General features: G+C 52.4%; 2 protein-coding genes across 2 annotated transcripts; both read right to left on the bottom strand.

Annotated features, from left to right (window-relative positions):
• Positions 1-4,758: 4,758 nt before the first annotated feature.
• LOC127924713 (integumentary mucin C.1-like) lies at positions 4,759-5,697 on the bottom strand (the record flags this gene model as incomplete). Its single annotated transcript, XM_052509410.1, has 1 exon — positions 4,759-5,697. A coding segment is annotated over one exon (939 nt), but the record flags the coding sequence as incomplete, so codon positions are not given.
• A 1,216-nt stretch (positions 5,698-6,913) lies between these two features.
• On the bottom strand, positions 6,914-16,102 carry LOC127924719 (mucin-5AC-like). Its single transcript, XM_052509412.1, has 3 exons — positions 15,974-16,102; positions 12,193-12,246; positions 6,914-10,342 (listed from the first exon to the last, which is right to left on the bottom strand). The coding sequence occupies exons 2-3, from the start codon at positions 12,230-12,232 to the stop codon at positions 6,924-6,926; spliced, it is 3,459 nt and encodes a 1,152-aa protein (XP_052365372.1). The 5' UTR covers positions 12,233-12,246; positions 15,974-16,102; the 3' UTR covers positions 6,914-6,923.
• Positions 16,103-16,646: the final 544 nt, after the last annotated feature.

Raw genomic sequence — 16,646 nt, 5'->3', positions numbered from 1 at the left:
CTAGTGTAGTCTAGGGGTGAGTCTCAATAGTCTCTAGTGTATTCTATTGGTGAGTCTCAATAGTCTAGTATAGTCTAGGGGTGAGTCTCAATAGTCTCTAGTGTAGTCTAGGGGTGAGTCTCAATAGTCTCTAGTGTGGTCTAGGGGTGAGTCTCGGTAGTCTCTATTGCAGTCAAGGGGTGAGTCGCAATAGTCTCTAGTGTATTATATTGGTGAGTCTCAATAGTCTAGTGTAGTCTAGGGGCGAGTCTCAATAGTCTCTAGTGTATTCTATGGTGAGTCTCAATAGTCTAGTATAGTCTAGGGGTGAGTCTCAATAGTCTCTAGTGTAGTCTAGGGGTGAGTCTCAATAGTCTAGTGTAGTCTAGGGGTGAGTCTCGATAGTCTCTATTGCAGTCAAGGGGTGAGTCTCAATAGTCTAGTGTAGTCTAGGGGCGAGTCTCAATAGTCTCTAGTGTATTCTATGGTGAGTCTCAATAGTCTAGTATAGTCTAGGGGTGAGTCTCAACAGTCTCTAGTGAAGTATAGAGGTGAGTCTCAATAGTCTCTAGTGTATTCTAGGGATGAGTCTCAATAGTCTAGTTTAGTCTAGGGGTAAGTCTCAACAGTCTCTAGTGAAGTATAGAGGTGAGTCTCAATAGTCTCTAGTGTATTCTAGGGATGAGTCTCAATAGTCTCTAGTGTATTCTAGGGATGAGTCTCATTCGTCTCTAGTGTAGTCTGGGGGTGAGTCTCATTATTCTCTAGTGACGTCTAGGGGTAAGTCTCAATAGTCTCTAGTGTGGCCAAAGGGTGAGTCTCATTATTCTCTAGTGTAGTCTGGGGGTAAGTCTCAATAGTCTCTAGTGTGGCCAAAGGGTGAGTCTCATTATTCTCTAGTGTAGTCTGGGGGTAAGTCTCAATAGTCTCTAGTGTGGCCAAAGGGTGAGTCTCATTATTCTCTAGTGTAGTCTCGGGGTAAGTCTCAATAGTCTCTAGTGTGGCCAAAGGGTGAGTCTCATTATTCTCTAGTGTAGTCTGGGGGTAAGTCTCAATAGTCTCTAGTGTGGCCAAAGGGTGAGTCTCATTAGTCTCTAGTGTATTCTAGGGATGAGTCTCATTGGTCTCTAGTGTATTCTAGGGATGAGTCTCATTAGTCTCTAGTGTAGTCTAGGGGTAAGTCTCATTATTCTCTAGTGTAGTCTCGGGTAAGTCTCATTACTGTTTTGTCTCTTATACTAATGCTGCCACTAGATGGGGTCAGATGGACCTGCAAGTGATATTTTTAATTTGGTATTCTAGTTCAACTATTGAGATGCATCGCTGGGAGGAAACAAAACTAGACTGTTGAGATGTACCGCTAGAAGAATATGAGACTAGATTATTGAGATTTACCCCTAGAAGGATATTAGACCAGATTATTGAGATGTACCCCTAGAAGGAGTTTAGACCACACTATTGAGATGTACCCCTAGAAGGATATTAGACCACACTATTGAGATGTACTCCGAGAAGGGTATTAGACCACACTATTGAGATGTACCCCGAGAAGGATATTAGACCAGATTATTGAGATGTACCCCGAGAAGGATATTAGACCAGATTATTGAGATGTACCCCGAGAAGGATATTAGACCAGATTATTGAGATGTACCCCGAGAAGGATATTAGACCAGATTATTGAGATGTACCCCTAGAAGAATATTAGACTCGATTATTGAGATGTACCCCGAGAAGGATATTGAGATGTCATTACATTTGACCCAAAATGTCATTATATTCAACCAGTAATTTAAAAAAAAGGACAAATCTATATTCTACGAGTCTTACATAATATATTAGATTTAATAATAACAAGACAAGTACAAACCAGCCGAGGCTCTACAACAGTTTTAAAACATTGAAGTGGTCCACATTAGTCCCTCAGTCACTTTGACACTTCAGTGCCCAAAACATTTAAATGTAAATATAGTTACAGCAGTTAATAATTAAAGATGGAACTATGATCAAATACAATAGTAAGGTGAAAGATAAGGGCCTTAGCTTCCATCAAATCAGCTGTTTACCAGTGACAGACGACAGCTATTGTTTGGCAACTCGTTCTCAACTAGCCTGGGTAAATAAATAACGTGTTGGAGGTGCAACTGATCTTAGAACCTCTTAAAGCTAGGGGGCAGAATCTATACTTTTTATACTCACTTTTGGATAAATAGTGTGCCCAATTTCAACTTCCTGCTACTCATGCCAAGAATATAAGATATGCATATTATTCATAGATTTGGACAGAGAACACTCTGAAGTTTCTAAAACTGTTTGAATCATGTCTGTGAGTAAAACAGAACTTATGTAGCAGGCAAAACCCAGAGGACTAACTGTTCAGATGTTATTTTTTCCCTATATTGTCTTTGCCATGGGATATTTCATAGGAACCTATTTTCAGTTCCTACCGCTTCCACTGGATGTCGTCAGTCTTTGGAATTTGTTTGAGGTTATTCCTTTGTGCAATGAAGAAGTAGGCCAACACGGAACTGGGGACACTTTTGTGTTGTAATATGCTAGCTCCTTTGTTCACTGCTGGTGTAGACGGTGAAGGCTATCAGATAATAGCTTCTTATGCTTTCGCTGAAAAGCATTTTTAAAAATCTGACATGTTGGCTGGGGCGGTAGTGGTGACAGCTGCTGCAGGATTGGTGGTGGTACCAGCTGCTGCAAGAGAGGTGGTGCTGCCAGCTGCTGCAGGGGCGGTAGTGGTGACAGCTGATACAGGACGGGTGGTAGTGACAGCTGCTGCAGGATTGGTGATGGTACCAGCTGCTGCAGGGGAGGTGGTGCTGCCAGCTGCTGCAGGGGCGGTAGTGGTGACAGCTGATACAGGACAGGTGGTAGTGACAGCTGCTGCAGGATTGGTGGTGGTACCAGCTGCTGAAGGGTTGGTAGTGGTGACAGCTGCTGCAGGACATGTGGGGGTACCAGCTGCTGCAGCAGCGGTGGTGGTGCCAGCTGCTGCAGGGGAGGTGTTGGTACCAGCTGCTGCAGGACGGGTGGGGGTACCAGCTGCTGAAGGAGCGGTGGTGGTAACAGCTGCTGCAGGGGCGGTGGTGGTGACAGGGGCGGTGGTGGTATCAGCTGCTGCATTCAGCTGCTGCATTGGCGGTACCAGCTGCTGCAGGGGAGGTGTTGGTACCAGCTACTGCAGGGGCGGTAGTGGTGACAGCTGCTGAAAGAAAGGTAGTGGTGACAGCTGCAGCATGACGGGTGGTGGTACCAGCTGCTGCAGGGGAGGTGTTGGTACCAGCTACTGCAGGGGCGGTAGTGGTGACAGCTGCTGAAGGAAAGGCAGTGGTGACAGCTGCTGCAGGACGGGTGGTGGTACCAGCTGCCGCTTGGGCGGTGGTGGTGACATCTGCTGCAGGGGCGGTGGTACCAGCTGCTGCAGTGGTGGTGGTGCTACCAGCTGCTGCAGGGGCGGTAGTGGTGACAGCTGCTGCAGGACGGGTGGTGGTGACAGCTGCTGCAGGACTGGTAGTGGTACCAGCTGCTGCAGGGGCGGTGGTGGTGACAGCGGCTGCAGACACAGTGGTTGTTACAGCTGCTGCAGGGGCGGTGGTGGTACCAGCTGCTGCAGGGGCGGTGGTGGTACCAGCTGCCGCTTGGGCAGTGGTGGTGACATCTGCTGCAGGTGCGGTGGTACCGGCTGCTGCAGTGGTGGTGGTGCTACCAGCTGCTGCAGGGGCGGTAGTGGTGACAGCTGCTGCAGGACGGGTGGTGGTGACAGCTGCTGCAGGACTGGTAGTGGTACCAGCTGCTGCAGGGGCGGTGGTGGTGAAAGCTGCTGCAGCGTCGGTGGTGGTACCAGCTGCTGCAGGGGCGGTGGTGGTACCAGCTGCTGCAAGGGAGGTGTTGGTACCAGCTACTGCAGGGGCGGTAGTGGTGACAGCTGCTGAAGGAAAGGTAGTGGTGACAGCTGCTGCAGGACGGGTGGTGGTGCCAGCTGCTGCTGGGGCCGTGGTGGTACCAGCTGCTGCAGGGAAGGTGTTGGCACCAGCTGCTGCTGGAGCCGTGGTGGTACCAGCTGCAGCAGGGGCAGTAGTGGTGACAGCTGCTGCAGGGGCGGTGGTAGTACCAGCTGCTGCAGGGGCGGTGGTGGTACCAGCTGCTGCAGGGGAGGTAGTGGTAACAGCTGCTGCAGGACGGGTGGTGGTGACAGCTGCTGCAGGACTGGTAGTGGTACCAGCTGCTGCAGGGGCGGTGGTACCAGCTGCTGCAGGCGTGGTGGTGCTACCAGCTGCTGCAGGGGCGGCAGTGGTGACAGCTGCTGCAGGACGGGTGGTGGTGACAGCTGTTGCAGGACTGGTAGTGGTACCAGCTGCTGCAGGACAGGTGGTGGTGACAGCTGTTGCAGGACTGGTAGTGGTACCAGCTGCTGCAGGGGCGGTGGTGGTGACAGCGGCTGCAGACACAGTGGTTGTTACAGCTGCTGCAGGGGCGGTGGTGGTACCAGCTGCTGCAGGGGCGGTGGTGGTACCAGCTGCCGCTTGGGCGGTGGTGGTGACATCTGCTGCAGGGGCGGTGGTACCGGCTGCTGCAGTGGTGGTGGTGCTACCAGCTGCTGCAGGGGTGGTAGTGGTGACAGCTGCTGCTGGAGCTGTGGTGGTGCCAGCTGCAGCAGGGGCAGTAGTGGTGACAGCTGCTGCAGGGGCGGTGGTGGTACCAGCTGCTGCAGGGGTGGTGGTACCAGCTGCTGCAGGGGCGTGGTGGTACCAGCTGCTGCAGGGCGGTGGTGGTACCAGCTGCTGCAGGGGAGGTAGCGGTGACAGCTGCTGCAGGACGGGTGGTGGTGACAGCTGCTGCAGGACTGGTAGTGGTACCAGCTGCTGCAGGGGCGGTGGTGGTGAAAGCTGCTGCAGGGGCGGTGGTGGTACCAGCTGCTGCAAGGGAGGTGTTGGTAGCAGCTACTGCAGGGGCGGTAGTGGTGACAGCTGCTGAAGGAAAGGTAGTGGTGACAGCTGCTGCAGGACGGGTGGTGGTGCCAGCTGCTGCTGGGGCCGTGGTGGTACCAGCTGCTGCAGGGAAGGTGTTGGTACCAGCTGCTGCTGGAGCCGTGGTGGTACCAGCTGCAGCAGGGGCGTTGGTGGTACCAGCTGCTGCAAGGGCGGTGGTGGTACCAGCTGCTGCAGGGGAGGTAGTGGTAACAGCTGCTGCAGGACGGGTGGTGGTGACAGCTGCTGCAGGACTGGTAGTGGTACCAGCTGCTGCAGGGGCGGTGGTGGTGAAAGCTGCTGCAGGGGCGGTGGTGGTACCAGCTGCTGCAGGGGCGGTGGTGGTACCAGCTGCTGCAGGGGCGGTGGTGGTACCAGCTGCTGCAAGACGGGTGGTGGTGACAGCTGCTGCAGGACTGGTAGTGGTACCAGCTGCTGCAGGGGCGGTGGTGGTGAAAGCTGCTGCAGGGGCGGTGGTGGTACCAGCTGCTGCAGGGGCGGTGGTGGTACCAGCTGCTGCAGGGGAGGTGGTGGTACCAGCTGCTGCAAGGGCGGTGGTTGTACCAGCTGCTGCAGTGGTGGTGGTGCTACCAGCTGCTGCAGGGGCGGTAGTGGTGACAGCTGCTGCAGGACGGGTGGTGGTGACAGCTGCTGCAGGACTGGTAGTGGTACCAGCTGCTGCAGGGGCGGTGGTGGTGAAAGCTGCTGCAGGGACAGTGGTGGTACCAGCTGCTGCAGGGGGTGGTGGTACCAGCTGCTGCAGGGGCGGTGGTGGTACCAGCTGCTGCAGGGGAGGTGTTGGTACCAGCTACTGCAGGGGCGGTAGTGGTGACAGCTGCTGAAGGAAAGGTAGTGGTGACAGCTGCTGCAGGACGGGTGGTGGTGCCAGCTGCTGCTGGGGCCGTGGTGGTACCAGCTGCTGCAGGGAAGGTGTTGGTACCAGCTGCTGCTGGAGCCGTGGTGGTACCAGCTGCAGCAGGGGCAGTAGTGGTGACAGCTGCTGCAGGGGCGGTGGTGGTACCAGCTGCTGCAGGGGTGGTGGTGGTACCAGCTGCTGCAGGGGCGGTGGTGGTACCAGCTGCTGCAAGGGCGGTGGTGGTACCAGCTGCTGCAGGGGAGGTGTTGGTACCAGCTACTGCAGGGGCGGTAGTGGTGACAGCTGCAGCATGAGGGCAGTGGTGGTACCAGCTGCTGCAGGGGCGGTGGTGGCACCAGCTGCTGCAGGGCAGTGGTGGTGCCAGCTCCTGCAGGGGCGGTGGTGTTACCAGCTGCTGCTGGAGCCGTGGTGGTATCAGCTGCTGCAGGGGTGGTGGTGGTACCAGCTGCTGCTGGGGCGGTGGTGGTACCAGCTGCTGCAGGGGGGGTGGTGGTGCCAGCTGCTAAGGGGCGGTGGTGGTGCCAGCTGCTGCAGGGGAGGAGTTGGTACCAGCTACTGCAGGGGCGGTAGTGGTGACAGCTGCTGCAGGACGGGTGGTGGTGACAGTGGCAGTGGTGTTACCAGCTGCTGCAGGGGCGGTGGTGGTACCAGCTGTTGCAGGGGCGGTGGTGGTACCAGCTGCTGCAGGGGCGGAAATGGTGACAGCTGCTGCAGGATGGGTGGTGGTGACAGCTGCTGCAGGGGCGGTGGTGGTACCATCTGCTGCAGGGGAGGCGGTGGTACCAGCTGCTGCAGGCGTGGTGGCGGTACCAGCTGCTGCAGGGGATGTGGTGGTGACAGCTGCAGCATGACGGGCGGTGGTGGTACCAGCTGCTGCATGACGGGCGGTGGTGGTACCAGCTGCAGCAGGGGCGGTAGTGATGACAGCTGCTGTAGGGACGGTGGTGGTACCAGCTGCTGCAGGGGAGGTGGTGCTACCAGCTACGCAGGGGCGGTGGTGGTACCAGCTGCTGCAGGGGCGGTGGTGGTACCAGCTGCTGCAGGGGCGGTGGTGGTACCAGCTGCTGCAGGGGAGGTGGTGCTAGCAGCTACGCAGGGGCGGTGGTGGTACCAGCTGCAGCAGGGGCGGTATTGGTGACAGATGCTGCAGGATGGGTCGTGGTGACTGCTGCTGCAGGACTGGTGTTTGCACCAGCTGCTGCAGGGGTGGTGGTACCAGCTGCTGCTGGGGCGGTGGTGGTACCATCTGCTGCAGGGGAGGTGCTGGTACCAGCTGCTGCAGGTGTGGTGGCGGTACCAGCTGCAGCAGGGGAGGTGGTGGTACCAGCTACGCAGGGGCAGTGGTGGTGCCAGCTGCTGCAGGGGAGGAGTTGGTACCAGCTACTGCAGGGGCGGTAGTGGTGACAGCTGCTGCAGGACGGGTGGTGGTGACAGGGGTGGTGGTGGTACCAGCTGCTGCAGGGGCGGTGGTGGTACCAGCTGCTGCAGGTGCGGAGGTGGTGACAGCTGCTGCAGGACGGGTGGTGGTGACAGCTGCTGCAGGTGCGGTGGTGGTACCATCTGCAGCAGGGGAGGTGGTGGTACCAGCTACGCAGGGGCGGTGGTGGGATCATGTGCTGCAGGGGTGGTGCTGCAGGGGCGGGGGTGGTACCATCTGCTGCAGGGGCGGGGGTGGTACCATCTGCTGCAGGGGAGGTGGTGGTACCAGCTGCTGAAGGCGCGGTGGTGGTACCAGCTACTGTAGGGGCGGTAGTGGTGACAGCTTCTGCAGGACGGGTGGTGGTGACAGTGGCAGTGGTGTTACCAGCTGCTGCAGGGGCGGAAGTGGTGACAGCTGCTGCAGGATGGGTGGTGGTGACAGCTGCTGCAGGGGCGGTGGTGGTACCAGCTGCAGCAGGGGAGGTGGTGGTACCAGCTACGCAGGGGCAGTGGTGGTGCCAGCTGCTGCAGGGGCGGTGGTGGCACCAGCTGCTGCAGGTGCGGAGGTGGTGACAGCTGCTGCAGGACGGGTGGTGGTGACAGCTGCTGCAGGGGCGGTAGTGGTGACAGCTGCTACAGGACTGGTGGTGACAGCTGCTGCAGGGGCGGTGGTGGTAACAGCTGCTGCAGGGGCGGTAGTGGTGATAGCTGCTGCAGGTGCGGTAGTGGTGACAGCTGCTACAGGACGGGTGGTGGTGAGAGCTGCTGCAGGACGGGTGGTGGTGAGAGCTGCTGCAGGGGCGGTAGTGGTGAGAGCTGCTGCAGGACGGGTGGTGGTGAGAGCTGCTGCAGGGGCGGTAGTGGTGACAGCTGCTGCAGGACGGGTGTTGGTGACAGCTGCTGCAGGGGCGGTGGTGATGAGAGCTGCTGCAGGGGTGGTAGTGGTGGTGACAGCTGCTGCAGGTGCGGTGGTGGTGAGAGCTGCTGCAGGGGTGGTAGTGGTGGTGACAGCTGCTGCAGGTGCGGTGGTAGTGACAGCTGCTGCAGGGGCGGTGGTGGTGAGCTGCTGCAGGGGTGGTGACAGCTGCTGCAGGTGCGGTGGTAGTGACAGCTGCTGCAGGTGCGGTGGTAGTGACAGCTGCTGCAGGGGTGGTGGTGGTTACAGCTGCTGCAGGGGCGGTGGTGGTACCAGCTGCTGCAGGGGCGGTGGTGGTACCAGCTGCTGAAGGTGCTGTAGTAGTGCCAGCTGCTGACGGACGGGTGGTGGTACCAGCTGCTGCAGGGGTGGTTGTGGTGACAGCTGCTGCAGGAGCAGTGGTGGTGACAGCTGCTGCTGGGGCGGTGGTGGTGACAGCTGCTGCAGGGGCGGTAGTGGTGACAGCTGCTGCAGGGGCAGTAGTGGTGAGAGCTGCTGCAGGGGTGGTAGTGGTGGTGACAGCTGCTGCAGGTGCGGTGGTAGTGACAGCTGCTGCAGGTGCGGTGGTAGTGACAGCTGCTGCAGGTGCGGTGGTAGTGACAGCTGCTGCAGGTGCGGTGGTAGTGACAGCTGCTGCAGGTGCGGTGGTGGTGACAGCTGCTGCAGGACGGGTGGTGGTGACAGCTGCTGCAGGACTGGTGGTGGTACCAGCTGGTGCAAGGGCGGTGGTAGTGACAGCTGCTGCAGGTGCGGTGGTAGTGACAGCTGCTGCAGGTGCGGTGGTAGTGACAGCTGCTGCAGGTGCGGTGGTGGTGACAGCTGCTGCAGGACGGGTGGTGGTGACAGCTGCTGCAGGACTGGTGGTGGTACCAGCTGGTGCAAGGGCGGTGGTGGTGACAGCTGCTGATGGGGGGGTCGTGGTGACAGCTGCTGTAGGACGGGTGGAGGTGACAGCTGCTGCAGGACGGGTGGTGGTGACAGCTGCTGCAGGACGGGTGGTGGTGACAGCTGCTGCAGGACGGGTGGTGGTGACAGGTGCTGCAGGACTGGTGGTGGTACCAGCTGCTGCAGGGGCGGGGGTGGTACCAGCTGCTGCTGGGGCAGTGGTGGTGACAGCTGCTGCAGGACTGGTGGTGGTACCAGCTGCTGCAGGACTGGTGGTGGTACCAGCTGCTGCAGGGGCGGTTGTGGTGACAGCTGCTGCAGGACTGGTGGTGGTACCAGCTGCTGCAGGGGCGGTGGTGGTACCAGCTGCTGCAGGGGCGGTGGTGGTGACAGCTGCTGAAGGGGCGGTGGTGGTACCAGCTGCTGCAGGGGAGGTGTTGCAACCAGCTGCTGCAGGGGCGGTAGTGGTGGCATCTGCTGCAGGACTGGTGGTTGTACCAGCTGCTGCAGGGGCGGTGGTGGTACCAGCTGCTGCAGGGGAGGTGTTGCAACCAGCTGCTGCAGGGGCGGTAGTGGTGGCATCTGCTGCAGGACTGGTGGTTGTACCAGCTGCTGAAGGAGCGGTGTTGGTAACAGCTGCTGCAGGACGGGTAGTGGTGACAGCTGCTGCAGGGGCGGTGGTGGTTACAGCTGCTGCAGGGGATCTGGTGGTACCAGCTGCTGCAGGGGCGGTGGTGGTACCAGCTGCTGCAGGGGCGGTAGTGGTGACAGCTGCTGCAGGGGCGGTAGTGGTGACAGCTGCTGCAGGACGGGTGGTGGTACCAGCTACTGCAGGCGCAGTGGTGGTGACAGCTGCTGCAGGACGGGTGGTGGTACCAGCTACTGCAGGCGCAGTGGTAGTGACAGCTGCTGCAGGTGCGGTGGTGGTGAGAGCTGCTGCAGGGGTGGTAGTGGTAGTGACAGCTGCTGCAGGTGCGGTGGTAGCGACAGCTGCTGCAGGACGGGTGGTGGTACCAGCTACTGCAGGCGCAGTGGTGGTGACAGCTGCTGCAGGACGGGTGGTGGTACCAGCTACTGCAGGTGCGGTGGTAGTGACAGCTGCTGCAGGTGCGGTGGTAGTGACAGCTGCTGCAGGTGCGGTGGTAGTGACAGCTGCTGCAGGTGCGGTGGTAGTGACAGCTGCTGCAGGTGCGGTGGTGGTGACAGCTGCTGCAGGACGGGTGGTGGTGACAGCTGCTGCAGAACTGGTGGTGGTACCAGCTGGTGCAAGGGCGGTGGTGGTGACAGCTGCTGATGGGGGGGTCGTGGTGACAGCTGCTGTAGGACGGGTGGTGGTGACAGCTGCTGCAGGACGGGTGGTGGTGACAGCTGCTGCAGGACGGGTGGTGGTGACAGCTGCTGCAGGACGGGTGGTGGTGACAGGTGCTGCAGGACTGGTGGTGGTACCAGCTGCTGCAGGGGCGGGGGTGGTACCAGCTGCTGCTGGGGCAGTGGTGGTGACAGCTGCTGCAGGACTGGTGGTGGTACCAGCTGCTGCAGGACTGGTGGTGGTACCAGCTGCTGCAGGGGCGGTTGTGGTGACAGCTGCTGCAGGACTGGTGGTGGTACCAGCTGCTGCAGGGGCGGTGGTGGTACCAGCTGCTGCAGGGGCGGTGGTGGTACCAGCTGCTGCAGGGGAGGTGTTGCAACCAGCTGCTGCAGGGGCGGTAGTGGTGGCATCTGCTGCAGGACTGGTGGTTGTACCAGCTGCTGAAGGAGCGGTGTTGGTACCAGCTGCTGCAGGGGCGGTGGTGGTGACAGCTGCTGAAGGGGCGGTGGTGGTACCAGCTGCTGCAGGGGAGGTGTTGCAACCAGCTGCTGCAGGGGCGGTTGTGGTGACAGCTGCTGCAGGACTGGTGGTGGTACCAGCTGCTGCAGGGGCGGTGGTGGTACCAGCTGCTGCAGGGGCGGTGGTGGTGACAGCTGCTGAAGGGGCGGTGGTGGTACCAGCTGCTGCAGGGGAGGTGTTGCAACCAGCTGCTGCAGGGGCGGTAGTGGTGGCATCTGCTGCAGGACTGGTAGTGGTGACAGCTGCTGCAGGACGGGTAGTGGTGACAGCTGCTGCAGGGGCGGTGGTGGTTACAGCTGCTGCAGGGGATCTGGTGGTACCAGCTGCTGCAGGGGCGGTGGTGGTACCAGCTGCTGCAGGGGCGGTAGTGGTGACAGCTGCTGCAGGACGGGTGGTGGTACCAGCTACTGCAGGCGCAGTGGTGGTGACAGCTGCTGCAGGACGGGTGGTGGTACCAGCTACTGCAGGCGCAGTGGTAGTGACAGCTGCTGCAGGTGCGGTGGTGGTGAGAGCTGCTGCAGGGGTGGTAGTGGTAGTGACAGCTGCTGCAGGTGCGGTGGTAACGACAGCTGCTGCAGGACGGGTGGTGGTACCAGCTACTGCAGGCGCAGTGGTGGTGACAGCTGCTGCAGGACGGGTGGTGGTACCAGCTACTGCAGGCGCAGTGGTAGTGACAGCTGCTGCAGGGGCTTTAGTGGTGACAGCTGCTGCAGGACGGGTGGTGGTACCAGCTTCTGCAGGCACAGTGGTGGGGACAGCTGCTGCAGGACGGGTGGTGGTGACAGCTACTGCAGGGGCTTTAGTGGTGACAGCTGCTGCAGGACGGGTGGTGGTACCAGCTACTGCAGGCGCAGTGGTAGTGACAGCTGCTTCAGGGGCTTTAGTGGTGACAGCTGCTGCAGGACGGGTGGTGGTACCAGCTACTGCAGGCACAGTGGTGGTGACAGCTGCTGCAGGGGCTTTAGTGGTGACAGCTGCTGCAGGACGGGTGGTGGTACCAGCTACTGCAGGCGCAGTGGTAGTGACAGCTGCTGCAGGTGTGGTGGTGTTGAGAGCTGCTGCAGGGGTGGTGGTGGTACCAACTGGTGCAGGGGCGGTGGTGGTGAGAGCTGCTGGAAATTTACAAACGTGAGAAGTATTTTTAAACCCTTCAATACACAACAAGTTTGCATTTCCTGCTGTACAGGAAGTGTACTGCAACAACGGGGGTATGAAATGTGGCTGTGCATCCCCTCATGAGATATATAACATTTTTGTCCTAATGAAAGGTTAACCACTAAGGAACACAAACACAAACACAGTGTATTACCTGCTAGCAGGAGGAGAATCATCAGAGGCTTCATATCCATGTCCTTTTAGGTCTCTGTAGAGGTAAACCACACAACATCAATCATACATGAACCCCGTTAGATCTTCTGTGAAGGATGATGTCATTGACCAACATTAATTAGATATTAGTCCATATTACAAAATCATATGATGTTCATTGACCAACATTAATTAGATATTAGTCCATATTACAAAATCATATGATGTTCATTGATTTTCAAACAGCAGTCCCATAATACCTTCAGTTGTATTAACAGTATCCCCTCTGTGTTTAGCAGTAGATGTCTTATCAGCCTGCTTCTAATGTCTTCAGCCCTCTGCTCTGCTTTCACTGTAGATTACTGTATTAGTTATTAGTTATTAGTTATTCTGATCATTATTATCATTATTATTATTATTATTATTATTATTATCATTGTCATTATTATTGTTATTATTATTATTATTATTATTATTATTATTATTATTATCATTGTCATTATTATTGTTATTATCCTCATTGTGATCATGTTTATCATCATTATCATCATTATTATTATTATCATTATTATTATCATTATTATTATTATTATTATTATTATTATTATCATTATTATTATTATTATTATTATTATTATTATTATTATCATTATTATTATTATTATTATTATTATTATTATTATTATTATTATCATTATTATTATTATTATTATTATTATTATTATTATTATTATTATTATTATTATCATTATTATTATTATATTATTATTATTATTATCATTATTATTATTATCATTATTATTATTATCATTATTATTATTATCATTATTATTATTATTATTATTATTATTATTATTATCATTATTATTATTATTATTATTATTATTATCATTATTATTATCATCATTATTATTATCATTATTATTATTATCATTATTATTATCATTATTATTATCATCATATATATATGCCATTTCGCAGACGCTTTTATCCAAAGCGACTTACAGTCATGTGTGCATACATTCTACGTATGGGTGGTCCCGGGAATCGAACCCACTACCCTGGCGTTACAAGCGCCATGCTCTACCAACTGAGCTACTGAGCTACAGTTATCATCATTATTATTATTATCATTATTATTATCATTATTATTTGTATCATTATTATTATTATTTTGATCATTATTATCATTATTATATATATATATTTTATATATATTTTATATTTTATATATATATATATATATAAGTATAGTACACTACTTAGGCACCCGATTCCCTATATACAGTATAGTGCACTACTTCGGCACCCTGTTCCCTATATACAGTTTATTTTAATGTAACTTTTATTTAACCAGGCAAGTCAGTTAAGAATATTTTTTTATTTACAATGACAGCCTACACCGGCCAAACCCAGACGACGATGGGCCAATTGTTAGCCGCCCTATGGGACTCCCAATCACGGGCCGAATGTGATCCAGCCTGGATTCGAACCGGTTGTCTGTAGTGACGCCTCAAGCACTGAGACGTAGTGCCTTAGACCACCGCGTCACTCAGGAGCCCAGAAGAAAAAATATGTGTTGCTAAGGTTACCAGTAATCAAGTATTTATTTTTTTACAAAATTATCTAACTATCAAAGACTGACTGGACGTTCCCAAAAGGTAGTTACTTTGACCAAAACAACGGTGGCCCTCTCTAGTGCAAAAGTTCACACAATTCCTTCAACAAAAGTTAGCCCCCTTTCTAGCCTTGTAATTACCAGACTAGCCAACAGTTATTGTCAGCTTGTGAAGGACGACCCCATCCTCTGAAGGTGTAGAGAAGGCCTTTAAAGGTGTAAATCCTAACCAGCCTCAAAACTCACCGATTCAGTGTGGTAATTATCTTAAAGTCATTGATTCAGTGTGGTAGTTATCTTAAAGTCATTGATTCAGTGTGGTAGTTATCTTAGTAATTTATTCAGTGTGGTAATTGTCTTAAAGTCATTGATTCAGTGTGGTAATTATCTTACAGTCATTGATTCAGTGTGGTAGTTATCTTAAAGTCATTGATTCAGTGTGGTAGTTATCTTAAAGTCATTGATTCAGTGTGGTAGTTATCTTAGTAATTTATTCAGTGTGGTAATTGTCTTAAAGTCATTGATTCAGTGTGGTAATTATCTTACAGTCATTGATTCAGTGTGGTAGTTATCTTAAAGTCATTGATTCAGTGTGGTAGTTATCTTAGTCATTGATTCAGTGTGGTAGTTATCTTAGTCATTTATTCAGTGTGGTAATTGTCTTAAAGTCATTGATTCAGTGTGGTAGTTATCTTAAAGTCATTGATTCAGTGTGGTAGTTATCTTAGTCATTTATTCAGTGTGGTAATTGTCTTAAAGTCATTGATTCAGTGTGGTAGTTATCTTAAAGTCATTGATTCAGTGTGGTAGTTATCTTAGTCATTGATTCAGTGTGGTAGTTATCTTAGTCATTTATTCAGTGTGGTAATTGTCTTAAAGTCATTGATTCAGTGTGGTAATTATCTTACAGTCATTGATTCAGTGTGGTAATTATCTTAAAGTCATTGATTCAGTGTGGTAATTGTCTTAAAGTCATTGATTCAGTGTGGTAATTGTCTTAAAGTCATTGATTCAGTGTGGTAGTTATCTTACAGTCATTGATTCAGTGTGGTAATTGTCTTAAAGTCATTGATTCAGTGTGGTAGTTATCTTAAAGTCATTGATTCAGTGTGGTAGTTATCTTAAAGTCATTGATTCAGTGTGGTAGTTATCTTAAAGTGTTCATTGATTCAGTTCAGTGTGTAGTTATCTTAAAGTCAGTTGATTCAGTGTGGTAGTTATCTTACAGTCATTGATTCAGTGTGGTAGTTATCTTAGTCATTGATTCAGTGTGGTAATTATAAAGTTTTACAAAGTTCTCAGTTGCCTGGACTCATTTAGCTAATTATGCAGTCTGTTGTCAATACCAATTCACATGGTAAAACACAATTTGCATATCTCACTTAGACTTTTCAGCAAAACTCTAAACACATTCTCATTCTCAAAAAACACATTTTGCACTCTAATGCACATGTCATCCATACTGGTAAACACAAGTGGCAACAATCAAATACAAATAGAGAACACATGTCATTGATTGAACACAACCACTCAACATTGATTTAACCTGTTTCAAATTATGCGACACAACCAATATAAGCCAGTTCAGAGAGCAAACAGGTTGTTGAAGTTGGGAAGGAGAAAGTCTGAGAATGGATAGAAGAAACAATGTGAGAGGACGAGGACGAGTGCGTATGCGAAGTGGGCGAGGAGGAAGAGGAGGAGGAGGGCAAGAAAGAGGAAGACAAAGAGTGGAAATATCTGGTGAAATTCGAGCAACAGTTAAAGACCATGGACTGACAATGAGGGAAGCAGGACTTAGAGTTCAACCCAATTTGAGCCGATTTTCTGTGTCCACCATAGTAAGGACATTCAGAGAAGAGAACAGGTACAGATGGAGCTTTCAATTGCATAGTTAGGTCTAAGACTACTAATGTCTTGAAATAGGAAGAAAAATGTACAGTGGGGCAAAACAGTATTTAGTCAGCCACCAATTGTGCAAGTTCTCCCACTTAAAAAGATGGGAGAGGCCTGTAATTTTCATCATTGGTACACTTCAACTATGGCAGACAAAATGAGAAAAAAAATCCAGAAAATCACATCACATAAATATTTTTTTGCCCCACTGTATATACAATTTGAACAAGCAATCATGACAATCAAATTCACCGAAGCTGCTTCTTACCTGAGAATATCAGAGACGTTGTGTCGGCTAGGACCTGTAGACTACTCAGATGAGAAAGTATGCACAAATAACTCCTCTCTTTCTGAGAACTGAAGATGATCCTGGGCAGAGGGGGTTTTGTACAATGACAGAAAATGAGACTTGACCAACCAGTGTGGCTCTAACACAAATAGCTTTCTGAGAACTAAAGATGATCGACACCTGGGCAGAGGGGGTTTTGTACGATGACGGAAAATGAGACTTGGAATTTTTTATAACTTGCTGGACTCGTTTTTCAACTGCCACGAGCGTCAATCACCTTTCAAAAAGTTGACTTGCAAAACGACTAACCAAAATCAAAAAGTGACTCTTAGACTACCTTAACCACACCCTCAGTGTTATGATGTTGGCTGGCCCTCGCTTCATACTCGTCGCCAAACCCACTGGCTCCATGTCATCTACGAGACCCTGCCAGGAAAAGTCCCCCTTTATCTCAGATCGCTGGTCACCGTAGCATCACCCACCTGTAGCACGCGCTCCAGTAGGTATATCTCCAAAACCAATTCTTTCTTTGGCCGCCTCTCCTTACAGTTTTCTGCTGCCAATGACTGGAACGAACTACAAAAATCTCTGAAACTGGAAACACTTATCTCCCTCACTAGCTTTAAGCACCAACTGTCAGAGCAGCTCACAG

This window comes from Oncorhynchus keta, unplaced genomic scaffold, assembly GCF_023373465.1.
Source record: "Oncorhynchus keta strain PuntledgeMale-10-30-2019 unplaced genomic scaffold, Oket_V2 Un_contig_448_pilon_pilon, whole genome shotgun sequence".
NCBI classification, from domain to species: Eukaryota; Metazoa; Chordata; class Actinopteri; order Salmoniformes; family Salmonidae; genus Oncorhynchus; species Oncorhynchus keta.
The sequence above is the reverse complement of the archived record's forward strand: the minus strand, read 5'-3'. Positions and strand labels throughout refer to the sequence as shown.